Source organism: Panthera leo, chromosome D3 (assembly GCF_018350215.1).
Source record: "Panthera leo isolate Ple1 chromosome D3, P.leo_Ple1_pat1.1, whole genome shotgun sequence".
Taxonomy (NCBI): Eukaryota; Metazoa; Chordata; class Mammalia; order Carnivora; family Felidae; genus Panthera; species Panthera leo.
The window spans coordinates 30065406-30093098 of NC_056690.1; the positions used below are offsets into that span (position 1 = coordinate 30065406).

Genomic DNA, 27693 nt, shown 5'->3' on the forward strand with positions numbered 1-27693 from the left:
AACGACTCATCCCTATTTGGATTGTCAAGGTCATCAAATTACAACAGGGCTCCTCCCCCTCCCGCACCCAGGATGCTGGCTGGCATGAAGTGAAACATTCCACCCCTCAGTTGGACATCCATCCATGCCCCCTGACCCCACCCCAGCAGATAAACTAAATGAGAGGGCACACAGCAGGCTATGGTCTAAAACTCTTTTAATTGCACATTTGCGTCTCCGGTCATCTGCGGGATGAGAAACCCCCTCCTCACTTCCAACCCAGCTACATGGGTACAATCTGACATAGTGGTCTGGCTGTTGGTGAAGGGGTGAAGGTGGGTGCAGGGTTGGCTCATGGATCTGCACCAGTCTACACCAGTCTCTTCAGGGCAGTGAGCTCAGACCTGTGGAGGGAAGGGTGGCACAGGCTCAGGGTTAGCCTGCAGGTTCAGGAAGAGGGACTGCCCCTCCCACTCCTGCCCCAGTCAGGAGCTGCTCACCGTGGTTGTACTTGCACTGCTTCAGGGCCTCACTGAAGCCCTCACACAGGGACAGGTCACTCTGAGTGGTGGAGCAGTCCAGGAACTGCTTGATCTCGTAGGCGCAGGGCCCCATCTGCAGGGGCTGGGGGCTAGTGTGGATGGGGGCCTAGGGTATGGCACAGGAGGCAGCAATGTCAGCTCCAGGTTGGCACCCAGAAGTGGGTTCCAAAGCTGGGGGCTGCCTGCCCCTCCCCACACCCCCAGCCCAGGTGCCCCTGGGATCCCTGGCAGCCTACCCTGTCTACACTCAGCTGTTCCCTCTGTGAAACAGAAGGAGCCCACAGCCCTGTCAAACCCACTCAGCCGATGCTAGTGCTGTTATAGACGGCATTTCCCAATTGCCTCATAATGGGCTCACTGGGCATGTAGGGCCTGAGAGGTGGGAGAAGGCTCTGGAAAAGCATGGCGTTGTGCTTGTACTCTTGGAGTATAAGCCCCACCCGCACAAATACCAGTAGCTTCCAGCCTCAGCCATACTGATCTTCATGACCCCTGACCCTGCCACTAAGCCGCATGTGGCTCAGGACTGGTGGGGCACCCAGTAGGGGATAAGCCAGCAGGAAACAGGCCCAGAGTCGCTGGCTACCCCTTGCCCTTGGGATGCAAGGTCTACAGGGCAGAACCTGGGAACAGGGAGAGCAGGGACTCAGAACTTCAACATCCCCCCCCTCCACTAGGTTGGGTTACCTTGGGCCAGTCTCTGAACCGCTAAGGACTTTGGCTTTTCCATTTTTAAAGTGCTGGTGTATCCCTGGGAGTCTAGGGACCTTGGCCTCAGGGAAGGGACTAGGAGAGCCTGCCTGTGAGTGACAGGAGGCCAACAGCAGAGTGAGGAATAAGACCCTTCTTGGGAAAAGTCCTGGGCCTGAGGCAGCTCTGAACACGCCACGGCACTCCTTCATGGACATTCCAGCAGCTCCTTACTATGTGGCCTTGAGAGAAGCGGGCCTCAGTTTCTCCTGAGCCCGCAGCTCACCTGCTGAGTGGCAGGCTGGGCAGGCTCTGAGCTCCCTCCGCTGAAGGCTCCGGTCAGGGCGCTACCCACGACGTGTCCCACAGCCGAGCCCACAGCCACGCCAGCGGCCGTGGACGCCATCTGCGCCATCAGGCCAGGCTGGCCTGACGGGGTGGGGGCCGGTGCAGCAGCAGAGGGCGGCGGGTGCGCTGGTGGGTGAACTGAGGGCGCGGCGGCGCGGCTGCGTGTGAGGGGAGACGTAGGGTCAATCCCAGCCGGACCCCGGAACTGGGACCCCAAGGGCCTTCGACTCCCGGGCACGAACCCTCCCCTCCTCCCCCCAGAGGGTGGGCGACCACAGTCTTAGACACGTGGTTGCAGCACCCCGCCCCTCCCCCCACCAAGATGGCGTAGCAGTCGCCAAGGTCACACTATCACGCCCTGGTGGGGGAGTGCCCCCGCTTTCCTAGCCCTCTCCCCACCCGGCCCCTGTCCTGCTCACACCTGGCTGGCCGGGCGGCCGCGCTGCGGCTTCCCCGGGGCATGGTGATGACGGTGGGACTTGGCCAAGCGCAGTCAGAGACGACAGTGGCAGCGGTTCTGTCTCGGGACGAATGTGGCGCCGCTAAACTCAGCTGGCGCCAGGGGGCGGGGCCTAGGGGACACGCCCCCAAAGGGAGTAGCCAGGCCTGGGGCCGCTCTCACCTTCGCGCGGGTCTCCGAGACCTGTCCCTTCCAGCATCACCTCGTTTCAGCGTTTCACCTCACTTCTTAGCTGGAAATGTTACCCTGCTTCCTCCTTGCGCCTGTCCCGAGCTGTGTGGGCCCTGGGGACACGGACCAACGCTGCAAAGTGACGAGAGGTTACGACGGGCAAAGTCCCTTCAGAAACTATCGCGGAGCGCTGGGAGTGGAGTTGGTTCATGTCCGAGGGCCAGGGGAGAACTTGACAGGGGGGCGACCGGTTGAAGCCAGCAAGGGGGGGGGCACGGGGCGCCAGGCCAGACTCTGGTCCCCCTCCTACGGACTGGGTTTACTGACTACGACTTGGTGTCAGGGTCGCGGGGAAGAAATTCCCGAAGGAAAGCCCAGCGCGACCCATCCCCAGAACTCCGCCAGGGGGCGTCCGGAGCCCTTCTTCGACTCCCTGCCCTAAATGAGTCACAACCCTGGCCAGTCTTGGGCAGCACCCTCTTGGGGTGGGATGAAACACCCCATGCGGCCAAGCACCCTGCCTGACACCCTACCCTGCATCACGGATGCAGCGCCGGACACTGACAGTGTTTAGCGACATACTAGCAGCATTGCCCATTCCAAAGGCCCTCTGGGTTCCAGTCCAAGGGAAGGGCCGAGGCGCGGATTTAGGACGCTTCCCAGCCCTTCAGGAGCTTGAGGTTTATAGGTTTTTTTTTTCTGAGTGATTTTGCAGTAATCACATATGACCCTTGGGCGGGAAGGAGCTCTAATTTCTTTACCCTCCCCTATCACTGTCCCGTGTGCCAGTGGGGGGCCCTGTAGCACCGGGATTGTAGGGAAGATGAAATCACCCCAAGTAAAAGTGAGTCACTTTAACGAAACAGATTGCTCACACTCCAGGTAGTAAAGATAGCTGATGCCTTGTCTCTCCTCTCCTGGCCCTCTAGGAGTCTCTGTGGAGCCTTCCTGGAGAGGCTGAGAGGGCTCCCTGGACCTGAACCTGGAGGGAGGGGTTGAGTCAGCCTGATCGCCCTCTTCTCCCTGTTGGCCTCCTTCCCTTCTTACGCCCTGGCTGGGTGCCCGCAGCCTCACCTTGCAGCCTCTCAGGACCCTGCCTGCTAGGATGGGAGCCACTGCTTGGGTTTTGGCTCTGCGGGGTTGGCCATGATGGAGCAGATTGCCTTCGTGAAGTGGTGAGGCACCTGGTCACGAGTAGAGGATCCCTTCCAGCATATGGACATCACCCTCTCCTTTGATTTTCACCTCCTCTCTCTCAGGTCTCAGAAACCTAGCCCCTAGGGCCCTTGTGGAGTGTGTTAGTCTCTTGAGCCACAAGTGTCCCCACTCAGAGACTGGCTCCCTGCCTGCCTCAGTCTACCGATAGCATCCTCCTTCCTGACCCCTCCATTTGCCTGCTGGTATGGGAAAGCCTGATCTTGGGCCCTCAGTTTTCCCATTTATAAATTGTCTACATGTTCTAAGCTGGGGACTGGCTAGCCACCTCCTTATGCCTCAATTTCCCCTGAGACACATCCCTTGTTTCACAGGGGCTGCTATGCCATCTTCCAGACCCATCAGCTAAGGCTCTAAGGAGAACTTGCCCTGGGAACAACCACCTGTCATAGGCTAGCAGTAGGTCAGAGGTTAGGCCACGAGGGAAATCAGCTAGGGAAGCCCCTTCCAAAGGTGGGGTAGGGACCAGGAGGAGTCAAATTCGGCTCCTGTCAGACTCCCCACAGCACAGCGGGGAAAGTGAGGCCTGGAGTAGCACCAGCTGGCCTGGGCGCCCAACACCAGGACTCTTAGACCTCAGGCTCTCCCGATCCTAGGAAGGACTGGGTCTCCGAGCCTCCAGCCCTAGCGGGACCAGCCCTTACCCTCCACCTCCCCCACCCTGGCCGCGGCCTCCGCCGGGAGAGTTTAGAACAAAAGGCGTGTGGGGCGGGGCCGGGGCGGGGCGAAGGCTATAAGGGGCGGTGGCCCGGCGCGGCCCAGCAGGCTCAGCAGCCCCGGGGCGGATGGCTCGGGCCGCCCGGCTCCGCGGCGCGGCCCCGCGCGCTCTCCTGCTCCCGCTACTGCTGTTGTTGCTCCCGCCGCCGCAGCTGCTGGCCCGGGACCCACGGCCCCTGGTGAGTGCCTGGAGCTGGTCGGCCGCTCCTCGCCGAGGGGGTGCCGGGCACGCGGGCTGGGCCCAGTGACCGAGCTGGACCCGGACCCACGGGGGCGCCCGGGTGGCCTGGAGCGGCACGTTACCCGAAACGCTTTCTGGGTCCCTATGGACGTGAAAGACAGTGAACTTCCCGTCCCTGGAGGTGTGCAAGTGGAGCCTGCGCCGGGATTGCTCAGGCTGGTGAGGCGGGACTCTGCGCTAGACGCACGCCCCCTCCCAGCGTGGGGACCTGCTCCTCGGCTCCCCAGCTGCAGAAGCTGGGTTGTTTCCTGGACCAGGTAGCAGAGGGAGTGGTTACAGGGCCTCCTATTCTTCGCGAGGACAAAGCCTCAGGCTGGTGTCAGCCTCCCGGTGTGTGGCCTCGGTGAGCACACCTCCAGGGGTGCAGTGAGCTGGAGGATTAAAGAAGAGCTGGGAGGACAGCACTGCCCTGGGGCAAATGGGGTCTGAGCCCAGAAGAGGTGGCTCCAACTGGGAACCTACAAGTGGCAAGTTTGGGAGGTGTGAAGCCAGTGTGAGAGCTGTGGTGTGTGTGTGTGTGCGCGCACACACGCGTGTGTTTATGACAGAGAAAGAAAGAAGAACCGAAAGTGGGCGGCTGAGACCCTCAGAAAGGAAGGGGCTGGGAAGAGAAAGGGAAGAGAGAAGACGGTCCATGTGAGAAGGCAGCAGAGTGAGTAGAGGAAGGACAGTCGTGGGGTGTTGTGTGACAGCCTGTGTGTGCCCAGTACCCTCCCCTCCAGCTTGGGGCCTTGAGGGACCAATCACAAGGGTGGCCAGGCAGAACCTGGGCAGCTGCAAGCCCACAAGCCCCCTGGATCTCAGCTGAAGCATACAGACCGCCCAGGTAGGGATGGGAGCATTAGGAGGTGTGCCAGGCAGGAGTCGTGAGACCATCTGGAGGAGGGAGATCTGACCAGCCTGGGCCCCTCTCTCCAGTCACACCAGCTCTACCCTGGCCAGCTTGCCCCATCCTGGCTATGGGAGCAAAAGAGGACAGGATGGGTTGGTTAGGGAAAGGAGGTACCTCAGTCCCAAGGCTCTGCCTCTTCCCCAACTCTTCTCACTCCCTTTGAACTTGGGAGAGTCAGAAATCACCCTGGGTAGCCAGTTGACCTCACAGGTTCAGGAATTAGAGAGATCTGGGCTTAAACCTGGTGCCCTAGGTGAGACCTCTTGTGTCTTAGGATCCCACCCCTCAGTCTTGGCGGGTGGGTGGGGATAACAGGGCACTGAGGATTAAATGAGGTAATGGGAGGAGAGGGCACAACCAGTCACTCTGGAGACACAATGTCACCTCTGGCTGCCACTTTGACACTTGTGCAGCGTCAGTTGGGGCCAGGTTTGAGCTGGGCTGTTGTCTGTCACTCTGCAGATATGCAGGGAGCATTTGGGGTCGCCTTCAACGTGTTTATCCCCAGGCTGCCATCACAGGGGCCAGGAAAGCTCTGTAAATATTTATCCATCCCAGTTCACAGCTTTCAGGGTTGATGAAAGCCCTGCAGTCCTGTAGGACAGAGGCTGCGTTTGTTCCTGGAGCCAGCAGGGACTGGGGTGGGGAGAAGATTAGGTTCAATGTGGGGCAGTTGGTGGACCTGCCTATTGCCTGGCTGCACAACTTGGGCAGGTTGCTTGACTTCTCTGAGCCTCAGAGGGGCATGGTGCTGCATAGAATGGTGTAGTGATGCTCCCCATTCTTTCTCACAGCCTAACAAAGTCCCCTCCCATCAGGGTCGCCTCCTACCAACAGCAGAAGGCAGAGCCGTCTTTATTAGTTATCCCCGTTGGACCAATAGCAAACTGAGGCTCAGAGAGGGGCAAAACTAACCTGGCCTTACCCAGCAGTTTCCTGGCTTGGGGTCCTTTATCCAAGGCCTTCCGTTTTCTGGATTGGAAGTTGCCCAGGCACTGACCCCAAGCCTCTATCTAGCTCAGCCAGGAGACTGAGTCAGCTGAGAAGTTCCTTGTATGTTTGAGGCTGTGATTTGGTGCCCCGCAAGAGGAAGGCAGGGTGAGTGAGCTCAGTGCCCACCACAGGGCAGGCCAAGGAAGGCTCCTGGCCTAGGAGGAGGAGGAGGAGGGAAGGCATCGAAAGAAGAAACACTTCTCAGGAACGTGGGTTTTGGAGACAGGCCAAGAGCTGAGGAGGTAGGGGGAGGGGGGCCTTGTGGGTGGAAGAAGCATGGGCCCCAGGTCTAGGTCCAGCTCTCTTCTGACTTACTGTGTGACCCTGGGCAAAGTCCTTGACCTCTCTGGGCTCTCTTTCTTCCTCTGAGAAATGTGGTGGTGTCTGCTACCCAACCCTCCCGTAGATGAGACCAGGCATGGTCTGTGCCCACCACCCCACCTCACAGAATCCCAGCAGCCTTGGGAGAACCAAGCACACCGGTCTTAGGGATCTGAAAGGGGCTCTGGGCCAGGACTTTCAGTTAGGGTGTCTGACCCCAGGCCAGAAAAGGCTCATAAAGATGAAGTGTAGGATGTCAGCAGGGCAGGGAGCATGTGTCCCATCCCAGTAATGGGGAAACTGAGGCCAAGAGCCATTAAATGATGGCTGCAGAAAACAAATACTGGAAAGTACCGCTGGCTGGAGACCTTGATTCTAGGGCCTCCTGCTCACTCACTCTCCAAGACCAATGAATGTGACATGGACAGTGAGCATGAACCTCTGGCTTTCTGGGAGACCCTGCACAAGTCAGTCTTCTCTGGGCCTGCAAGCTACCTTTGCTAGCTGCAATTCCTGTTTATGATGTAGTCTGGGAACTTTGGGGGAGCAGGACACGAGGTGGGTGGTGGAAGCTGTAGCATGTGTGGTGAGAGCAGATTTCCAGGTGTGGGAGGGGAGGACCCACAGGGGCAAGGGGGTGGGCCAGGCAAGAGGCTCTTCTCTGTGCCAGATGCTGCAGTGGGCACCAGGGAGGGAGGTTATTCAGCCCTCTGCTGTAGTACCTTCCCCCTTTGACAGAGAAGTCAAAGCTAAAAAGAGGGCAGGGACTTGGCCAGGGGCACTCTATCCAGGGTGAGCATGGCCTAGAACTGGCCCTTCTGAATCTCAGACTGTGACTCTTGCTGTTGGACTGAGAGTGCCATGATCCAGCGGTCTGGGCAAGGACCTGTCATGCCTCATGGGGGCAGGAGAGGAAGGTATGGTGTGTGTGTCCATTACCTACCCTCCCTCCATGGCTGGCTGGTCCAGGCCTCACTGCAGGGCAGAGGAGATAAGGGATTTCTGCTTACAGGCGTAAATAGAGCTGGTCAGCTGGGCTCTGGGCTACTTGGGGATCCCAGGGGACAACCCAGTCTTACCCTTTCCAGGATTGGGGGAAGGAATCTGTTTATCTAGGAAGTCAAGGGGGCAGTGTGGGGAGGAGAAAGGGCAGGCTCTTATGGCTAGGCACACAGACCTGGGGTCCATATCCTCAATGGGAGACCTCACATATATATCATCCCCACCTTATTGGGGGTGTGGGGGTAGAGGTTCAAAGAGCTGACAGAGTGCCCAGGAAAGTAGCAGGTGCTTAATAATTTCCCATTCCTTCTCTTCTGTCACCAAAGTGAGGGCAGCCTGGATCCCTCCTCCAGGGGAAGGGTGGCTCCAGCCTGAAGAGCACAGCAGAGGTAGCAGGTAGGGAGTGGGTTGTGAGCACAGTCAGCCTACCACCAGTCAGCTGTTACCTGGGCTAGTTGCTTAACTTCTCTGGGTTCTGTTTTCTCATCTGAGAAATGGGGGATAATGACAGTAGAGTTAGTGAGAGGTACCATCAGGGGCTAAGAGCATGTCTGTGGAACTGTTGGTAGGGTCCTGGATACAGGTGAACTGCAAGAGTGAGAAGTACTTAACTAGCAGTAAGTCCAATATCAACAGGAACCCACAACCCAGTGAGGCTGGGCTCTGCCAGCTAACTAACCATTCAATAAGCAAGTTCTGAAATCAGAAAGCTGGTCCAGGGTTTTTTCTCATATCTCAGGTAGCTGTGCCCCTGGGTGTTCAGAAGACCCCTTTCTAGTGGGGTGTTCTTAGGGTTGAGTCTGGGTGACTCTGAGAGGTTGAGTTATTAGTGGCCCTGGAATTGAGAGACTAGGGGCACTGGGACAAGGATCAGAGCCCTGGGACGCCTACTGCCTGGGAGAGCTGCCAGAGGCTAAGGGCGAGGGTGGGGCCTGGGTGACCTGGCTCCCACCCCAAATATGGCTGTGGGGGAGGCCCCAACCACCCAGACCAGTCAGCCCCAGACCAGGCAGGCACTTAGTCTCTAGCCAATGGTACAGCTCCATGCCTCTCCAGCTTTGCAAAGTATCCCGAAACTACCTTCTGATTCCTGCCTGGACACCAGATTCCTCACCTGGCTCCGCCATGCCCTTGCTGTGTGATCTTGAAGGGTCTCCCCACCTCTCTGAGCTTGTGCTTTTTTCAAGTGTGAAAACTGTGACCTCTGCCCTGGATGTTGCAGGGGGTGGGAGCTCTGTGTTAGAATCCCCATCTGCGGTGCTGGGGCTCCAGTCTGGCCCCAGGGCTGGGTGGGGCTGGGCATCTGGGAATTGTCTGTCTCCCCCTGCCCAAGCATGGCCCAACACTGGGGAGGTATCATCCCCATTTGTCAGGTGAGCAAACCAAGGCTGTGCCACAGGGCTGCAGACCCACACTGGGGTGTGGCAGTGTTGAGGGCCCTGGGCAGGAGCCTGCTTAGGTAATTGGAGAGGGTAGAGTTGGGGGGCGGAGTGGAGGAAGGAAGAAAAGGAGGCAAAAAAGCTTTGCTGGGGTGGGAGGGGTGGGGACCAGTAGGGGGAGCAGGAGGAGCTTGCTTGGCCTTTCCTTGAAAGCTTTGTGGGATCCATTCCTGGGTGTGTGTGGAGTCAGGGGCTGCATCCCCACCCAGACCTTACTGGCCCAAGTGGCTGGACAGACAGCCCAGGCCCTCCAGGAAGACACAGGAAATCTGAGCCAGTCCATGACAAAGGGCCCTGTTGTGTGATGGCTGGCACACCCCTTCTCTTGCCCTCAGTTTGCCCATCTGCAAGGTGGGCCAGGTTGAGCATGAGTATGCTGATGGGCCATGAGGTCCCAAGGCCTGATCAGGCCTTCACATCCTCTCTCCTGCCCAGGATGCACCCCGCCGCCATGTGAGGAGGGGGCCACAGTCCTGGCATGAAGCTGCTCCCAGCAGCCTGGCACCTGCCCCTACCGCCCAGGAGACTCTCCAGCCAGCAAGCAGCCCCAGACCTCCCCGCTGCGGTGTGCCTGACCCACCCGATGGGCTGAGTGCCCGCAACCGACAAAAGCGGTTTGTGCTATCAGGCGGGCGCTGGGAGAAAACAGACCTCACCTACAGGTAGGGGCCAGTGGCTGTGGGAGCAGGCTCTAGACCTACCTGTGTGTCTGTGTGTGAACTGCCACCCTCACACTTGCTTCTTGAGACACGTGCTAGAGCCAGATCTCTGTGGTTAATAGACCTGTGTGTCCACCGACCCCTGAGCCATCCATGGACCAACTCACTAAACCCCAACTTAGATGCACACGCAGACAACACCCCACCATAGCCATGCCTTCCCACATCAGAGGGGCAGTAGCTCTGTCAACACACAAAAAGTCTCAGCACACACCTGGTGGCTCCATTGACATGTGGGGCGGGGGGCCTTCAGTCACCCAGGCAACCCCTACTGGGGACATAGTAAGCACCAGGCCTGCCCTGGGACTCTGTGGTAAACGAGGGAAACATGGCCGGTCCTCTCGGCATTAACCACATCATTGTTCAGACCTACCATCATAGCTTGGGGTCCATGCCGATGGGAATAGTGGTGAGTGAGCAAGTAATACTGGGAGTGATGTGGAAGGTCAGACTTGTCCTGCAGGTGGAGAGCTGGCCTGGGATGGATGGCATGTGACAGATGGTGTGGTGTCACACAGATTGGAGCTCAGAAATATCCTGGGTGGGGAACTGAAAACCAAGACTGGGGTGAAAGGGCAAGGTCTCCACACAGTGAGTGGCACCATCAGGTCTAGAAGGTGGGTCTTGGAGCTCCTGGTCCTGCATTCTTTCCACCAAATGCAGACACCTGTGTGTACCAAAGGCCATACAAACCCACACAGAGATGTTCCCATGTGGACGAGGGACCATAGCTGAGGCCCAGAGCACACTTGGCACGTGTCCCATGTGCATGCATCCCCACTGAGCATCCAGGGGCAACTCTGGGTCCAACAGCCATCAGGGGGCTGTCCCAAGCAAGGCCCAGACCCCTCCTCCTTCCCCCAGGATCCTCCGGTTCCCCTGGCAGCTGGTACGGGAGCAGGTGCGGCAGACGGTGGCAGAGGCCCTACAAGTGTGGAGCGAGGTGACGCCACTTACCTTCACCGAGGTCCATGAGGGCCATGCTGACATCATGATTGATTTTACCAGGTGAACCAGTTACCTAAGACCCCTCCGGGAACTAGCCCCACCTGTCAGTAGCCACTGACTCTGCCCACCCACCCATAGGTACTGGCATGGAGACAACCTGCCATTTGATGGACCTGGGGGCATCCTGGCTCATGCCTTTTTTCCCAAGACTCACCGAGAAGGAGATGTCCACTTTGACTATGACGAGACCTGGACTATCGGGAACAACCAGGGTATGGGCTGGGGACCCATTTTCCAGATGGGGCAACTACAGATAGTAGAGAATGGGGATAAGTCCTTGACCTGGGCTCTGGAGTTTGAGTGTTTTCTGGTGGGAGGTTTGGGGATTGCTGGGCTATTCTCCCTTTTTCAGGCACAGACCTTCTGCAGGTGGCAGCCCACGAATTTGGCCATGTGCTGGGGCTGCAGCACACGACAGCTGCTAAGGCACTTATGTCCCCTTTCTACACATTCCGCTACCCATTGAGTCTTAGCCCGGATGACCGCAGGGGCATCCAGCACCTCTACGGCCAACCCCGGCCAGCCCCCACCTCTAGGCCCCCAGCTGTGGGCCCTCAGGCTGGGGTGGACGACAACGAGATTGCCCCGCTGGAGGTGAGGCCCTGCTCCCAGCTCCCTTCACTCTTTGGCCTCTGTGGCTCCAATGTGGGCTCTTGCTTAGCCTTTCTCTCCCACACCAGCCGGAAGTGCCACCAGATGCCTGCGAGATCACCTTTGATGCAGTCTCCACCATCCGTGGCGAGCTCTTCTTCTTCAAAGTGGGCTTTGTGTGGCGGCTGCGTGGGGGCCGGCTGCAGCCTGGCTACCCTGCACTGGCTTCTCGTCACTGGCAGGGACTGCCCAGCCCTGTGGATGCAGCCTTTGAAGATTCCCAGGGCCACATCTGGTTCTTCCAAGGTGAGGGGGACTGGGGTTCATGCTCAGGAGACTTCAGGAGCCAGGAATATCATGGCCCAGGGTAGGGACAGCCAGGCAGACATGATGGGCAGTGTCAAGGGAGAGTATGACTCACTTCTCTGGGCACAGCTGGGAGGCTCCCAGAGGAGGTGGCTCTCAAGATGAGAGCAGGATAGAAGGCATTGCACAGTGGACTGTGCATCTATGCATTCAACCCTCAAAGCCATCCTAGGGGGTATGTGTGATCAGTACACCTGTTCTAGAGATGAGATCTCTGGGAAGTACAGGTGGTACAGTGACTCATTAAAGGCACAGTTTGGAAAAGGCAGAGCAGGGATATGATCTCATTCTGGCAACCCCAGAGCCCGTGCTGTTAACTTTCAACTGGGAGAGACAAGAGCCTGAAGCATTCTAGGTGGCAGGGACTTCATCAAGAGAGGCCCAAGCCTGCTATGGCAAGGATGGGGCCCAGGGAATGATCTGAAGCACTTGTCACAAGGAACCAAATGCCAGGGGAAGAATCGAGAGCTCAGGAGTTTTCCTTCCTGTTTAGAATAACCTTCCACATGCAGTAGCTCCCAGAGCATGTATCACCCAAACTTGTCCTTACTGGCACTAACTTCCCTCTGGGGATAAGGGTGCTGAGTGGGATTTCTGGCCCGAGTGTTTTATGGACAAGGAAACTGACACCGGGAAAGTCTGGCGGTGGTGTTGGCCAGGTAGGTCCATGGTGGCCAGGTACAGTGGTTGGGCAGCTCCATTGCAGCCTTCCCTCTCTGGCAGGCACTCAGTACTGGGTATACAATGGTGAGAAGCCAGTCCTGGGCCCTTCACCCCTCTCTGAGCTGGGGCTGCAGGGGCCCCCCATCCAGGCTGCCTTGGCCTGGGGCCCTGAGAAGAACAAGATCTACTTCTTCCGAGATGGAGACTACTGGCGCTTCCACCTTAGCACCCGCCGTGTGGACAACCCTGTGCCCCGCCGGGTGACTGACTGGCGAGGAGTGCCCTCTGAGATTGACGCCGCCTTCCAGGATGCTGATGGTGCGTTGAGGGGGGGGCGGAGAGGAGTGGCTGGTACAAGTGGTGTAAGAGCCACATCTCCTACCTGGTGGTAGCTGGGCATTAGCTCCTCATCACGGGTCCTTTGTCCACCCTCCTCCTTGTGCCAGGGCAAGGCCAGGCCCCCATACTGCAGATGGGAAGACTGAGGGCTAGAGAGGTGCCAGGACTTGCCCAGGTCTCTCAGTATAGCTGGTAAAATAATAGCTGCTGCACACTGAGGACCGATGATGTTCTAGGCACAGTGCTAAGCTCCTTATGTCTCATGCAGTTCTCAGAACAGCCCTCTGACATAATACTTGTTGTGAACCCAGTTTCCAGAGGGGCAAACAGAAGTTCACGTAATGAGGTCCCTAACTGGACCACTTAGATGGACAGTGGGGAGCCAGACCTCCCACCCAGGCAGTCCCTGCTCCTAACCACTGAACTGGCCTACTGTCTTGAAGGACTAGAGTGGGACTTGCAGTCCAGTACTTTTTCCCCCATACCCTGAGGCTTGCTTCTGTGTTCTCCCCCATCAGGACCTACTGGGAGAGTAGTCCTGTGGTAGCTCTGGGGCTCTGGGTCACCTGCATGGCCCACCTTGCCTCAGGATGCTGGTCTATAGTCTGGCTGGCAGGTACAGGAATAGAACTGACATGGGGGTGGGGTGGGGTGGGGTGAGGGGAGGGAGACTTGCTTTCCTGAGAGGTAGGAGTTGAGTTTCTGAGGCTCCAGGCATCTGTCAAGCTGGAATGATAGCCCAGATCAGATCTTGGGACAGGTAGTACTCCAAGGGATTGAAGGTTCCAGAAATGTCACCCTGGGGCCTGCAGGTTTCAAGAAACACAACAGTGGTCAAGCCCTGAGAATCTGACTTCCTCCTGTGCCTGTCCCTGGGCACATCTTGACTGGCAGGTGCAGGGCCCAGTGTCCACTCACCCAGGTCTGACCCTCCTCTCTCCTCAGGCTATGCCTACTTTCTGCGAGGTCGCCTCTATTGGAAGTTCGACCCTGTGAAGGTGAAGGCCCTGGAGGGCTTTCCCCGCCTCGTGGGCCCTGACTTCTTCGGCTGTACCGAGCCTGCCAACACTTTCCGCTAACTGACTTGGATGCCCTCAGCGCTCCTGACTCCTGCCAGGCCACTGATATTGGATAGAGACCAGTGGCCATCCTTGTGGCTGTGGGTACCAGGCACAGGATGGAGCCTGTGTTTCCTCAGGAGGGTAGGGAGGGGCTGCTGTCACCTTGACAACTGCAGGGAGGGCCACGCAGGTCGTGGTCACCTGCCAGCAACTGCTTTGGACTAGGCGAGGAGACTCTGGCATTACTTGAGGGTGAGGGTGGTCTCAGGCCAGCCCTACCCAACCTGTGCAGGTCACAGTCAAAGCCTTCTGCCCTCAGTTTCTATACTTATCCCTCAGGGTAGCACCTCAGCAGGGCTGGGGGAGCTGAAGCCCTCATTCCCTCCCTGCTGTGAGGTTCCTGCAGGGTGCTGGCATAGGGGGGCCAGGGGCACCACTGCCTTCTACCTTTTCTTGAGAGGTCAGCTCTGGGCAGGTGCTTGGATCTGGCTGCTTTCTAGTTGGTGATCCTAGGGATATGTTCCCCAGGATCCAGGCCAAAAGGTCCAGAGTCAGCTGGGGATGGGAGTGCTTCCTGCTGGAGACCCGGGCCCTTGAAGCCCCAACATACCTCAATCCTGTCTTGGGCTAGATCCTTCCCAGCCCTCATCCCAGCACTGGGATCCTCCAAAATCATGTAAATGTGTGTACAGTGTGTACAAAGCCTTTTTTTTTTTTTTTTTTCTACTGAGTACTGTCATTAAATATGGTTATTTTCTACTTGCCTGCCTGGGTTCTTTCTGTAACTATGAGGCCAGAAGTGGGGAAGAGCTGGGGACCTGGGAGCCAACTCAGCACCTGCTGTGTCCTGGTCACAGCCTACTCCCACCCACCCAAGCTTCTGGTCCTTGGGGCTGGATGCAGTGCCATGGCTCCTCTTGCTCCATTCCTCCATCTAGCCTGGTGGGACTGGAGTGGCTTTGTAATTGATTCCCTGCTTCCCCGCTGGCCCCTCAACATCCTCCACCAAGTGGTGGCCACTTTATCTGGTCATGCCACACCGCAGTTTTGATCCTAAAATACTTTGTTTCTCACTGCTGTCAGGACAGGAACAAAACTCATGGTCACCACAGCTGACCCCACCTAACTCTCAAGGGTCTCCTTGCCCTGCCCCCCAGCCCCATGTGTATCTTCTTCATAGTAGCACCTATCACAGCTGCAATTTTATTAGACTGAACCATATGAAACTGTCAGCAGCGGGCCGTTTTTGATCTGCTGCATTGTGCAACCAAACACGGATGCTTTGATGCTTTCATTATTAGCCCCAGTCCTGGCTGTAAGCTCTGCAGGGCAGGCTTATCTAGTTTTGCTCAGCACCCCTCGGCTGCACTTGCTGTAGACACAGAGTGCAGAGTTAAGGAAGAGTGCAGAGAAATGGAGAAGTTTCCCTCCCCTCTAGCTCACCGATGCCCCAGCCAAACCAAATACCACCTGGGCCTTGGAATCCTGCCAAGCCTGGGGAGCCTTTGCCCATGCCAACCCCTCACCCAGTGTTGCCATTCTGCCCATCTCCACAGCCGCAGGAACACCTGTGGGCCTGGAACCGGGGTATCTGTTCCTAGGATCCCTCTTATCTACTCAACTACACTGCGTGTTTCGGGTGGTGAAACTGAGGCACAGGTAGCTCTGGCCTCCTCTTGGCCTCAGGCCTCGTTTTGCTCCTCCTCCACTGGGCTGAGTTCTAGTCCCAGCTGTGAGGCTGGAAAAATCACCGCTTGAGTCAGGGCCTCTGTTGCTATTTCTGTCCGTGAGAAATTCTTCGGAGTACCTCCACTTGGGAAGCAGTCTGGAAGAAACGGGTCGCGGTTCCTTTAAGCGGCCCGAAGGGGCGCTCTCCGGCCTTTTGTTAGGGAGGCGGTGGCGCGCGCGTCAGCGTCAACGCCCGCGCTTGCGCACTGAGGGCGGCCTGGTCCTTTGCGGCGGCGGCTGAAGAGCCCGGAGGCGGCTCTAGCACCTGATCTGTCCGCCCTTCGCCGCCCGGTCTCGGCTGTTCTCGGCTCGGCAAGGCTCGGCTCCTCCTCAGTCCTCCCGATCCCTTGCAGCTCGGCCTCGGCCGCCCGCCTCCGCCGCCGAAATGATGATGATGGCGCTGAGCAAGACCTTCGGGCAGAAGCCCGTCAAGTTCCAGCTAGAAGACGACGGAGAATTCTACATGATCGGCTCTGAGGTAGCCCGCCGCGCGTCCTCACCCTCCCCAGCCTCGGCCCCGCGGGAGCCTCGGGGCGGGTCTGCTTGCCGGGAGCGCGCGTCTCCATTCATCGCGGCGGGCGGGCGCGTGCGCGCGTTGCGTCAGGGCGGGGTGGGGCCTGTCTGGCTCCGCCCCGCGCACGTCGGCTGTCTGGGATTACTTACTCATTTCGTCTTGGTGGGGGTCGCCCATTGCTGCCAGGGCTTAGGGCACTGCGAGGAGCCACTGGTTCCATCCTGAGTTGGTACAGCTCCAGCCAGCCGCAGAGAAACGGGATGTTTCGGTTAGCCCCTGGGGCGCCTGGAGGAGAGATTTTGGAAGCTTCGCTTGTATCCCTCCTCCACTGCTGCGTTTGGGATCGTGAAATCTCAGATTGAAAACATGGGGTTTACTGATGTCTCATCTCGCAAAGTGTTGGTTGCTGTTACTTACCAATGAGGAAATAGGGAGGAGGATGGATATCCTGTTTTGGGTGGATAAGGCCCCAGTCCCTGAGCTAGATCAGTTCAGAACCAGTTGACGCTTTGGCTATCTTGAATTTAACTCAGAATTATGAGGAAAGGATTCTAAATATCTTTGATTCTTGACCAGAAGTGACAGCATTTTTATGAGTCAGCTGAACAGCTGATTTTAGGAAAACCCTACACCTCGTCCTTCAAAGGGGAGTTTGTACTAAGTCTACTGTTTTTCCAGGTTGCTTCAAACTACCCCTTTTTGATCCAAAAGCAATCCCCAGCTAGTGTATATTCCTTTTTTTTTTTTTTTTAATTGTGGGATATGCAGTTCAGATGTGCAAATACCAAGCTGTAGAGTCTTTCCTGTATAATGAGGTAAGTGCCAATCCTGGAGAGCTAAAGCAGTTTCAGAATGCCCAGCGTTGTCTTTCCTTGTAGTGGTGTTCAGTATCCTATGCCAACGTTTCATTCTTTTTTTTTTTTTTTTAATAGTTTTTTTTCTCCCTTTCACAACTGAACATAGCATGAATGAATGACCCCCTGTGGTTCCTGACTTGTTTTAGTTGGATCAGGTTAGGATACCACTGTTGTCAGTAGTATCAGGACTTTAGTGTTTCCGTTTTTCACCAATTTTTATAAAACAAAAAGGGCAGGATGCAATACGTTTTTCATGTTATGACATAAATGCTGCTCTTCAGATATTACCGGGGAAGTGGAGTCAGTGCCTATCCATGTGCCACAGCTTGGAATCATCCTCATTGACCAGTAGGAAGCTGCCTAAATGTAGGATAGAAGGCACTTGAGGAGTTCCCAAATGATACTGGGCAGATTGTTTAAAGAAGCCTTTAACCGATCTAATGGACAGGAAAAGCAGTCAGTTTGGCTTTGACTTTCAGTGGGTGCTACTTTTGAGAAGGAAGCTTTCATTTATTAGGTGGAGTATATTGAGAGGGAGCATGTAGCCAGATGGGAAGAAGAGCTGTCTGTATCCTGGTAACTTTTTTCATGTGTGGAAGATGCTTAGACTTGATGGCCTCAAGATCTTCCCCGTAACATGCCTTCGTTTCTAGAAGGCTAATTGCAGTCTTCTCTTTCAGCCCTGTTGAGTAAGAACAATTGTTCTGAGACCCAGTCTATAGAGTCCCACATGGGAGAGGGGAGAGACATCTACTCTCTTGGGCCAGGCTGAACCTCTGGAGGTCTGAGAAGGGTTCAAGATCAGGAGGCTGACTCTTGATAACCAGAAGCTCCTGTGACAGCGTTGGGTGGTGGATGGCCTGCAGGTCCCTTCCCCTTGGAAAACAGGCACCATATTCAGAGAGGTGGGTCAGCCATAGCAACACATCCAGTGCCCCCATGCCACATCTGTGGAGCAGCTTTGGGAAGGTATTGTGTGATTGCAGCAAGTGCGTGTGTCACTCTTCTCCCCCCATCTGCAGGCAGCTGTGTTCACTAAGCCAGAGTCACAGAGCTGAGAGGACCCTAAGAAATCCCCAAGTTCACACCTTCATTTTACATTTGGGAAACAGGTCCAGAGAGGGCACAGGTTGGTTTGGGGGAAACCCAGGAAGGCAAGCTCCAGTCTCCAAAGTTCAGGGGTCTTGGGAAGGATCTAGGCGTCCTGGAGCACTATAGGACCTGCGATAAGTTTATTTATTTGAGAGACAGAGTGTGTGTGAGCAGGGGAGGGGCAGAGAGAGAGAGAGAAGGAGAGAGAGAATCCCAAGCCTGATGTGGGCTCGAACTCAGCAAAGCCTGAGATCGTGACCTGAGCCAAAATCAATAGTTGGACAGTTAACCCACTGAGCCACCCAGGCACCCCTGTGGCCATTCTTCTGTTAGGCTGTTCAGCAGCTCTGGTTGTCGATCATAAAAATCTTTGATTCATGAAAAATGGAGAAACACATTTAATAAACATACTGTGCTGGGTAGGTAAATGGGAAAAATAATAGAAATGGTGCTTCGTGGGGCAAAGTTCAGAATTGCTCAGCATTTGACAGGTGAGTAAGGAGACCCAGAAAAGGGAGGTGATTCCCAGTCACAGGTGGAACCAGCACGTGGCACCCAGTCCACTGGCTGTCCTTTGCCATGTGGTCATTTTGACTCGAGTGGTCATTTTTGCAATGTCAGTGAAATAATTGAGTTTCTTTATAAAAACTTTGAGACTAGGTTTCTTTTCATTAAAGAAGTTATACTTTGAGTATCTGTTATAGATAAACCGAAGCTATTGTTTGAGGCAATAGTGATTTATATAGCAATCTGGTGATTGCCAGTAAGTGTTTTTTAAACTCTCGGAAAATTCTTTTGGTGTTCCTGGTTTGAGTTTGTTACTAAACAAAGCAACAGGGGCCATGGGGGAAATTATCCTACATGTGTCTAAAATTAAAAGACCTTTTTGGTGTTTATGGCATCATAAAAATATCAAAGTCTTGTTCTTAAGATAAAAGAAAGTCAAAGGGGCCTTACATTTCTGGAAAGTGTTCGGGATCCTTAGTTTAAAGTCAGAATCACTTTGAGCGTCTCAGTGAGCTCTGGGGGTCTGCCCCAGAAGCGCCTGGTCAGGCCTTTTGGAACTTAGCCCTGTCGTTAGGATGCAGATGGTACTGCCCCCGCCTAGAGAGGCAGATGTGGGCCAGATGTGCACTGCTATTGAACCCTTGATGTCAGCAGAATGTGTTTCTATGGCTGCAGAAAGCCTGGTGCCTGGAGGCCAGCTTGTGCTCTGTTACTCGGTCGGCAGAGCCTCTGCACCAGGACCCTCCCTTTCTGCATCAAGATGTGACCCTCATAATGAGCCTTCTTGCTTTACCCATAGGTGGGAAACTACCTCCGTATGTTCCGAGGTTCTCTGTACAAGAGATACCCCTCACTCTGGAGGCGACTAGCCACTGTGGAAGAGAGGAAGAAAATAGTTGCATCGTCACATGGTAAAAAAACAAAACCTAACACTAAGGGTGCGTCTTCACGAGGGTTTGTAAACCTGTTTCAAAACCACTCGCTTATGTCATGAAGTTAAAACGTTTTCACTCCAGAGTGTCTTCACTGCAGCCCTGACCTTAGCGTGGCAGGAGCACGTGAGGGGCAGAGTCGCTGCAGAGCACGCTATGCAACTCAGGCGACAAAGCAGCTTCAGGTAGCCAGGGGTCCTTTGTCAGGTATTTTCAGCAGGGCCAGGTGGGGGGGGGGGGTGTGTGGGGGGAGCGTGAGGGGGGCAAGTCTGGGACAGTAATGGGTGCTGTGAAGACATGTTGGTCTCAAAACGTTTTAGGAATGCTGTGATGCTCTGCCATCTGCCGTGGGCGTGTCGCCATAGTCACCCTCCATGCAGCCCGAGTGGCGGGTGGTGGCCCCAGCTCCCACTCCCCTCTGGGGCTTTCACCGCTTTGCTTCCCAGAGCACCTCCATCCCGTAGCACTTCGTTCTGGCAGCCAGTGTGCTAGAGCTCATGTGCATGTCCCTGCGTGGTGTGCCTGAGGTGTGTGCCTGGGGCTTGGCGGGTGAGCTGCCTGATGCTAGAGAGCCAAGTGTGCTTTGGCTCTTCAGAAGATGCTCTTCAGATGCTCCGAGGGCTCCATCAGGGGAGTCTCACTGTACGTTTTGGTTCGGATGCTATGCGATGTTTGGCAGGTGGCGAAACTGCTTCGACTCGGCTGTGGCCCCTTACAGAGAGCTGCCCTGGGCCTGGGTGAAGACTCTGCCTGAAGCCTTGTGTGTGTGTGTGTGTGTGTGTGTGTGTGTGTGTGTGTGTGTACTTCACAGTTTGTCCTGTTTGGTTGTGTCTGTAGGTATTGCTGTGGTCTTGTCCACTGTGGGCAAAGTAGTGGTTCTTTTAATGCAGGAGCCGGGGCCTCTTTTTTTATCTGCTGCTATGACATTGCCACTCACTCGCTTTAAAAAGTCTCCTTTTTATCCTCCCTCTGTCCCCCAGTGGAGCACCAGTCACTAACGCAGTGAGTTCCTAGCTTTGCTTTCCCCTCTGCAAGCCTCAGGTGAAGTCTCAGTGACTCTTCTGCCTTGTGCTTTGGAGATACCTTCCCCATAACCGGTTTGTTTCTCCAGGAGAAGCCAGTCTGGACCTGCAGACAGGTAGCAGCTCTTGACCGAGGTTCCCTAGAAGAGCTGTGGGTCGAGTTGCCTAGAATCTGTCCTGCTTCCCAGATAGCACGTGTTGACTGCACGGTGCCGGGAATTCATGTTGGGTGTGAGGCAGCTCTTTGTAACTCTCTGGGCTCTTGTTTTAAAAGAAAAGTATTTTTCATCTTTCATTCCATCTCTCCACTTTGCTTCGTGTCATGGATTGCAGTTGGTGTCAGACCTCTTCCCACTGGTGGTATCACTCTGGAGCCCCCCCCTTTTCCCCGTTGGCCATGCTGCACTGTAGCTGCTGCTGCCCTGTGCCCGGAGCCAGTGCTCCTGGGACAAATCAGTGCAAGTAAATCCCATGGGAGTGTTTTCTCAGTAGGACCTCTAAAGCACTCGGTCCAGATTGCCCTTTTGGAAGAGGCCAGCATTCAGCAGTAGTAAGGTTGACACTCGCTTTTCCCTCCTGCATGTGAGGACCTCGATGTGCTGCATCTGCTGGCTGCTGCTTCTTGCTGCCCCACCAGCAGGGTGACCGCAGCGGTGTCTCTGGTTACAGATCATGGATACACAACCCTGGCCACCAGCGTGACGCTGTTAAAAGCTTCAGAGGTGGAAGAGATTCTGGACGGCAATGATGAGAAGTACAAGGCCGTCTCCATCAGCACGGAACCCCCCACCTACCTCAGGTAATGTACTCCCAGCCAGGGCGTGCTCTCAGGATAACACCCACAGATATTTTTCTCATACCCTAGAACTAGTTGCGGTTAAATTGAACCAAAATACCTTTAAACACTTCACCTGCTGTGCTTACAAATTGTCTTAGCCAGATTGCCAAGTTTCTTGTGTGTCTGTGGAATTTCTAAGACACGAAAGCCAAGTCTTGGGTTCTGGAAAGTGATTAGAAGTGGTTTGAAAGTGGGACTAATCTATCAGAAAAATGAGTGGCCCAGATAAACTCCCAAAAGAAACGAGCAATAGATCTTAGTGTGTGAGCTTAGAACCTTTAAAAAAGAGTATTTACAGTAATAATTAGACAAGTAATTGAGAGGTGATTATGTTGTAGAGTCTGTTCATTCAGATTTATTTTTTAAATTTTTTTCATTTTTTTAAAGTTTATTTATTCTGAGAGAGAGCGAGGGCACACGTTTGAGCAGGGGAGGGGCAGAAAGAGGAAGAGAGAGAGAATCTCAAGCAGGCGCTGCACTGTCAGCCCGGAGCCTGATGTGGGACTCGAACCTATGAACTGTGAGATCATGACCTGAGCTGAAACCCAAGAGTCAGACGCTCAACTGACTGAGTCACCCATGTGCCCCTTTTCGTCATTTTCATAGGTAGTTTTCTTTGGTTTTGATTCATTCAGATTTATAAGAAAAACCTGGATACCCCAATAGCTAAATAGGTAAAGGGTGGGCCATCCTGGAAGCATAAGGAGTAAACAAATAAGGAGATGATGTTTGTCCTCGTGTAACATTAAGAATTCAAAGTAAAACAGATAAGCAACTATCGACATAAAGAGTTGGGGAAGATACAATAGAGCTGGCACGCAAGCACCCTGCACAGCTTTGGTACACGGGCATGGTCATGACATCAAACCTGTTTTCATTGTCTGACCCATTAATTTCACCCCTAAGAATCTGTCCCAGACAAATAACTTCAAAGAACACCACCACCAACAGAAACTATTATATGGTAGGAGGTAGCATTGTGAGTAATAATGGACAGTATGGAGCCACTTGAGTGTTCAGCCTTAGGGAGAGGCTGACTGAGTGAAGATACAGCCAGCTGAATAGACTAAGGTATTACAGAGTAGGACATAGACCAGGATAGACTAGATCTTGGAAGCAGGTAGACTGGATAGATAGGTAATTGTTTATGTCATAACTAAGTAGACTCTGTGGCAGCCAGAAATGTGGTTCGCCTGAGTGATGTGCAGAATATCTAGAATGAGTGCATTTACATGCACAAAACCCCGGGGGCACTGAGGAGGAGGGAGAGGAGGGTTATTGTTTCGAGTGATGTGGCTATGGAAAAATCATTTCTTTCCAGATTTTCTTTCAACTTTACTATTGAATTGTTTTCATAATCCTCCCCACAACCCCCATGTAAAGGTGGCCCACATCCAACTTGGCCAGTGTTATAGATGTGTGCTCTGCAGATTCCTCTTTCCCCAAGGGATGCGGTAAGAACATAAGGATGGCTAGACTTTCCTAGGGAAGTGGCAGAAGGAAGTGATGTACATATGGCTGGGGCTTTCAAGTCTGCACATGTCAGCCAGGAACCTTTTATGGGGCAATAAACACTTCTTGATGATCGTGTCATATGAAGAACAGCTGACGCAGGAGAGTACTGTTACCCCAGAGGTCAAAACTACATTGACAGTTGGGCATTGAGGTTCGCGAGAAGCTGCTTTCATGGGCTCTGTGCTCAGGAAGCGCCTTCCCACTGCCCATTCAGCCCCACAGGAGGACCAGCACCTCCCCTCCTCATCACTGGACAGGCTAGGCAGAGGCTGGATGTCCCCCTCCCTTGGGCAGACCTACTTGTAGCAGAAGAAAGGTTGAATTATGTGACCCAGATTCTCGGATTTGGTGTATGACATACTCACTGTGTCTGACAGAACTTGCACTCTACTTGAGATAGTTTCCTGACAGAGGTTTGGCAGAATAGCCCAGGCCTGGTTATGAACTAGATCACTACAGAGATAGGGCAGGAGTTTTTAGGGTGGAGGGGGAGCCTCAGTGCCAGCTTTAGGAGGCTCAGAAAAGAGGTGGCAGTCTAGACCTTAGGTTCCCAGATACGGGCCCAGCTACATTGGCATCACACATGGAAGTTGTAAAGAACCCATATTCCTGGGCTCAGAAAAGAGGTGGTGGTCTAGATCTGAGGCTCAGAAAAGAGGTGGTGGTCTAGACCTGAGGTTCCCAAATATGGGCCCAGCTACATTGGTATCACACATGGAAGTTATAAAGAACCCATTTTCCTGGGTCCTCTCCAGAGACAGGAGTCCCTTGGTCTAGGTGGAGCTCAGAGCTTTCCTACTTGAAATTTCGCACTCTGAGGGAGTCTGCAGCCAGGATTCAAAACCACTGGCCCAGTAGCTCTAAGCCCTGCCCAGATTAGTTCCAAGTTCCTCCTTTTCCCAGGCCTCTGGTATTGGTAAAGCTGGTCATAAGATCTGAGCAAGACTTGGATACAGGAGACTTGATTGAGTCCCAGCATTTACAGTTTGGTACTGTAAATCTCTCCCTGCCCCCACCCTCAGTCAAGGGGTGCTCTGGGACCACAGCATCTGAGGTGCAAGTGGTCACAGCTTTAATTTTTTTTTTTTTTAATGTTTATTTATCTTAGAGAGCAAGTGAGTGGGGGAGGGCAAAGAGAGAAGGAGACACAGAATCTGAAGCAGGCTCCAAGCTCTGAGCTGTCAGCACAGACACAGGGCTTGAACTCATGGACTGTGAGATCATGACCTGAGCCAAAGTTGGACACTCAACTGACAGCCACCCAGGCACCCCAGTGGTTCCAGCTTTAGAAGAGAAAAGAGTCAAAGAGCCTGGGGCCTGGGCAGGTCATGGCCACTGCTTCTGGTCCTCACCACCACATGGAGAGAATGACTGCAAGCCACATCTCCTCATCCCTTCTGTGAGGACAGTGAGGGAAGGGAAATTGAGTGGTTGCTGTCACATCCTTTAAACTGTAGCAAACAGTTACGGAAGGAGATGTGGTACAGGTGTTGGGGATGTAAAAGTGAATGACACACAGCTGCTGCCCTTACAATGCTCAGACTTGTTAGGGAAGGCAGTGTCCGAGGATGATAAAATGATGTGCAGAGCATAGTGGGAACCCGAGCGCTTGCCTTTCAAAGCCAGCACTGGAGCTTCAGATTAAAAAAGCCTTTTAGGGGCGCCTGGGTGGCGCAGTCGGTTAAGCGTCCGACTTCAGCCAGGTCACGATCTCGCGGTCCGTGAGTTCGAGCCCCGTGTCGGGCTCTGGGCTGATGGCTCGGAGCCTGGAGCCTGTTTCCGATTCTGTGTCTCCCTCGCTCTCTCTGCCCCTCCCCCATTCATGCTCTGTCTCTCTCTGTCCCAAAAATAAATAAAAAACGTTGAAAAAAAAAAAAATTTAAAAAAGCCTTTTGGGGGGTGCCTGGGTGGCTTGGTCAGGAGAGCATGTGACTCTTGATCTCAGGCTTGTAAGTTCGAGCCCCATGTTGGGTGCAGAGATTACTCAAAAATAGAAATCTTTAAAATAAAAAAGCCTTTTGGTATTTTCCTAGTAGTAAAAGCAACCTGTAATTTGGACAGAAGAGTGAACCCTTGATGGTATGTGGGTTACTTAAACTACTTTGAGCCTCACTTTCTAGAAAGTTTTTACTAACCCAGCTTCTCATACCCTACTGGTCTGGACCCCTGCAAGGCAGAAGCATTATTGAAGTGTTATACTCTGGCTGGCCCATATATCTAAAAGAATGGTCTGATCTTGTCTCTCCCTTCTTCAAAGTCCTTGGGGACTCCCAGCTGCCTGCTGAGTACAGTCATTTCTCATGGAGCACACCTGCCCCTAATCGGGACCCTCTCCATGTCCACCTCTCCAGCCCTAGTTGAGGCAACAATCTATCCGTGCTTCCTCTCTTCTGCCGGCCATGCACTTCCTGAAACACCCTCCCCATTCCAGTTGTTCCCCTACCCCCATCCCTAGTGAGCCCCAACTCCATGCTTAAGGCTCTACTCCAGGGTCTGCTCCTCTGGGAAGCTGCTTCCTTGTGCACATTCTCCGCAAGAAGGGAGAGTGCATTCATGGAGTCATGCCTGGCACATAGCATGTTACACTGTGACTTGTGCACTGGGCTGGGGGCTGCTCTGCTGTGTTGGGGTCCCCTCTGTACCCTTCCCCTAGCCTGGGTGCCTGTGAATGGGTGCCAGTGGACGCCTGAGGAGTAGACACGTACAGAGTCTAGGGTGCGTAGTGCTCACCACCGGCGGGGGTGCAGTGGGCATCCATTGACCATGACTTAGAGCCTGATGGCCAGTATCGGGCTCCTAGACTGAGCAGGGGCATTTCTCACGTCTCTCCAGGGAACAGAAAGCCAAGAGGAACAGCCAATGGGTGCCCACCCTGCCCAATAGCTCCCACCATCTGGATGCTGTGCCCTGCTCCACGACCATCAACAGGAACCGCATGGGCCGGGACAAGAAGAGAACCTTCCCTCTGTGGTGAGCACGCCTCACCCTCCACTGATTCTGCCTCAGTCCTCAAACATGTTTTAGCCTCTTCCTCTCCTCTGCCTTGACCTTGTGTTTCCTAAAACACGCTGCCTTCTTGAAACTGTTCCCCCTTGGCTTCTAGGACAGCTGGTTTCTGGCTTGCTTCAGTTCCGAGCTCTGCCTGCTTTAGTGTCCCTGCTGTCTCCTGTTTCCCAGTGTCTCCAGTGCTCCTGGAAGCACTGGAGATCTTATCTTGTGGTTTCAAATGCCATCCCACTGAGACCCCACCGTTAGTTCCCTGTGGCTGCTGGAGCAGATCACCACAAATGGGGGGCTTAAAACAACACAAATCTATTTCTCACCGTTCTGGGACCAGGAGTTTCCGTGCAGCAAAATCAAGGTGTTGGCCAGACCCCACTCCCTCTGGAGGCTCTCGTGGTGGGGCGGCGGGACAAGCTGTTCCCACCTCTTCTGGCTTCTGGTGGCTGCCGGCATTCTGTGGCTTGTGGCTGCATTACCAGCATGTGCCTCAGTGGCCACACGGGCTCCTCCTGTGTGTGTGAAACTGCCCTTCTCTTAAAGAACGCTTGTGTTGTGGTTTAGGGCTACTTGCATAATCTCCTCCTAAGATCCCTAATTACATCTGCAAAGTTCCCTCCCTCCCTTTTGCCATATAATGGTCACAGGCTCCAGGGATTAGGACTAGATATCTTTTGGGGGGCATTTTTCAAGTTCCCACCCCACTATCATCTCTGCAGCCTAGCCTCACCCCTACACGCTGTCCTCAGGTATCTTACACACTGCTTACAGATTCCTCCATCCTGGGACATAGTAATCCCATCCTTCCTGCGCTCAGGCCAAAACCCCATGACTCTTCCTCCTTCTCCAGCCACAGAACTGGTCTCAGCAAATTCCTACCTTCTCAGCCTTCCACGTGTCCAGAGTTGGACCACCCTTGGCCAGCTCCTCCTAAGATGTGGGCCCCCTCACCCAGGGCAGATGGCTCCTCTCCTGGATGCAGGTCTTCCAGATACCCCGTCACATGCCCACCAGGGCTGGAGTCCGTGTAGTGGCCCCTCCTCTCTGGCCTAATCCCCTGCCACTGTCACTCTGCATCAGTCATGTGAACCTCTTCTCTGCTTTCAGAGCCACCCAGAACACCCAGAAGCTTCTACCTTTATAGTTCCCTCTGCCGAGAGCTCACTCCTTACCCACATCCGCATGACTGACCCCTTTTCGCTCTTCCCTCCCTTCCTTCCCTTCCTTCCCTTCCTTCCCTTCCTTCCCTTCCTTCCCTTCCTTCCCTTCCTTCCCTTCCTTCCCTTCCTTCCCTTCCTTCCCTTCCTTCCCATCCCTGGCTGACTGTCACTTCTCAGAGCTGCCTCCCCTTTGGTAGAATGGCTGCTCCTGTCTCTGGCACTCCTGTCCCTTTCCCTGTCCATGTTTCCTAGAGCATTGGTGTCTGGCATGCAGTGTGCTTTCCTTGTTTGTCATCTGTGTCCCTCCCAAGAGTAATTCTCAGCCTGCTTTATTCCACTGACACCTTTAGGGTCCCCTTGCCCTCCAACGTTCCCTCCATCTCTTCCCCGGCGTCTTCCTTCTTTTTCTTCCTAAAATACAGATATGACCACGGGACTGCCTTGCCCTGGGTTCTCCTGGGGCTCCCTCATGGGAGAGGCTGGATCCTGTAGCCCAAGATGGAGAAGTGTGGGCACTGGGACACCCATGCTACTCCCCGCCCCCGCAGTCTGCACCCCATCTTCTGTGCTCTGGCTGTGCTTCCTCAATAGTTCCTCACCTCTCCTGCACCCCTTGGCTTTTGCTCAAGTATTTCCTCTTCTGGAGATACCTTTTCTTTCCTAGTTACCAGTGAAAGTTCTACCTGCTTTGGGGCTTAAATCTTCCTCTTAGGGTATGTCTAGGTCATATCCCACTGCCTAAGGCTGCAACTCCCTCTCCCTTCCCTGTGT

At 54.4% G+C, this 27693-nt stretch overlaps 3 protein-coding genes across 7 annotated transcripts in view; 2 read left to right on the forward strand and 1 right to left on the reverse strand.

The window, feature by feature from the left end:
- Positions 1–179: 179 nt before the first annotated feature.
- Positions 180–12941, reverse strand: CHCHD10 (coiled-coil-helix-coiled-coil-helix domain containing 10). 3 transcript variants are annotated; one of them, XM_042911395.1, is made up of 8 exons: positions 12740–12941; positions 10892–10984; positions 3066–3172; positions 2182–2322; positions 1981–2076; positions 1498–1717; positions 480–627; positions 180–383 (listed from the first exon to the last, which is right to left on the reverse strand). In XM_042911395.1, the coding sequence occupies exons 5-8, from the start codon at positions 2019–2021 to the stop codon at positions 364–366; spliced, it is 429 nt and encodes a 142-aa protein (XP_042767329.1). In that variant the 5' UTR covers positions 2022–2076; positions 2182–2322; positions 3066–3172; positions 10892–10984; positions 12740–12941; the 3' UTR covers positions 180–363. The 3 variants fall into 3 exon arrangements, with proteins under 3 accessions (XP_042767329.1, XP_042767327.1, XP_042767326.1); XM_042911393.1 differs by lacking the exons at positions 10892–10984; positions 12740–12941 and adding an exon at positions 3265–3280; XM_042911392.1 differs by lacking the exons at positions 2182–2322; positions 3066–3172; positions 10892–10984; positions 12740–12941 and having other exon boundaries at positions 1981–2136.
- Positions 4182–14652, forward strand: MMP11 (matrix metallopeptidase 11). The gene is made up of 8 exons (XM_042911381.1): positions 4182–4301; positions 9446–9672; positions 10594–10737; positions 10816–10949; positions 11090–11331; positions 11418–11634; positions 12418–12675; positions 13642–14652. Exons 1-8 carry the CDS (start codon positions 4191–4193, stop codon positions 13773–13775), a joined length of 1467 nt encoding a protein of 488 aa, XP_042767315.1. The 5' UTR covers positions 4182–4190; the 3' UTR covers positions 13776–14652.
- Positions 14653–15721: 1069 nt separating this feature from the next.
- The window catches only part of SMARCB1 (SWI/SNF related, matrix associated, actin dependent regulator of chromatin, subfamily b, member 1), a 34513-nt gene continuing 22541 nt past the window's right edge, over positions 15722–27693 (forward strand). Inside the window, exons 1-4 of one of the 3 annotated variants that reach the window (XM_042911385.1) lie at positions 15722–15963; positions 19255–19393; positions 21079–21208; positions 25595–25732. In XM_042911385.1, coding sequence (XP_042767319.1) covers positions 15871–15963; positions 19255–19393; positions 21079–21208; positions 25595–25732 — 500 coding nt within the window. In that variant the 5' untranslated portion in view covers positions 15722–15870. Of the gene's footprint in view, positions 15964–16156; positions 16815–19254; positions 19394–21078; positions 21209–25594; positions 25733–27693 lie in introns of those variants that run through there. The other 2 variants (XM_042911386.1, XM_042911387.1) reach the window with 2 other exon arrangements.

Bases quoted from the DNA above. Each gene is read 5' to 3' on its own strand.
- CHCHD10 (XM_042911395.1), bottom strand. From the start codon at position 2,021: ATGCCCCGGGGAAGCCGCAGCGCGGCCGCCCGGCCAGCCAG. The intron at 1,718-1,980 runs GTGTGAGCAGGA...CCTCACACGCAG, and splicing joins GCGGCCGCCCGGCCAGCCAG to CCGCGCCGCCGCGCCCTCAG. The intron at 384-479 runs GTGAGCAGCTCC...TTCCCTCCACAG, and splicing joins GCAGTGCAAGTACAACCACG to GTCTGAGCTCACTGCCCTGA.
- MMP11 (XM_042911381.1), top strand. From the start codon at position 4,191: ATGGCTCGGGCCGCCCGGCTCCGCGGCGCGGCCCCGCGCGCTCTCCTG. The intron at 4,302-9,445 runs GTGAGTGCCTGG...TCTCCTGCCCAG, and splicing joins CCCGGGACCCACGGCCCCTG to GATGCACCCCGCCGCCATGT. The intron at 9,673-10,593 runs GTAGGGGCCAGT...TCCTTCCCCCAG, and splicing joins AAAACAGACCTCACCTACAG to GATCCTCCGGTTCCCCTGGC.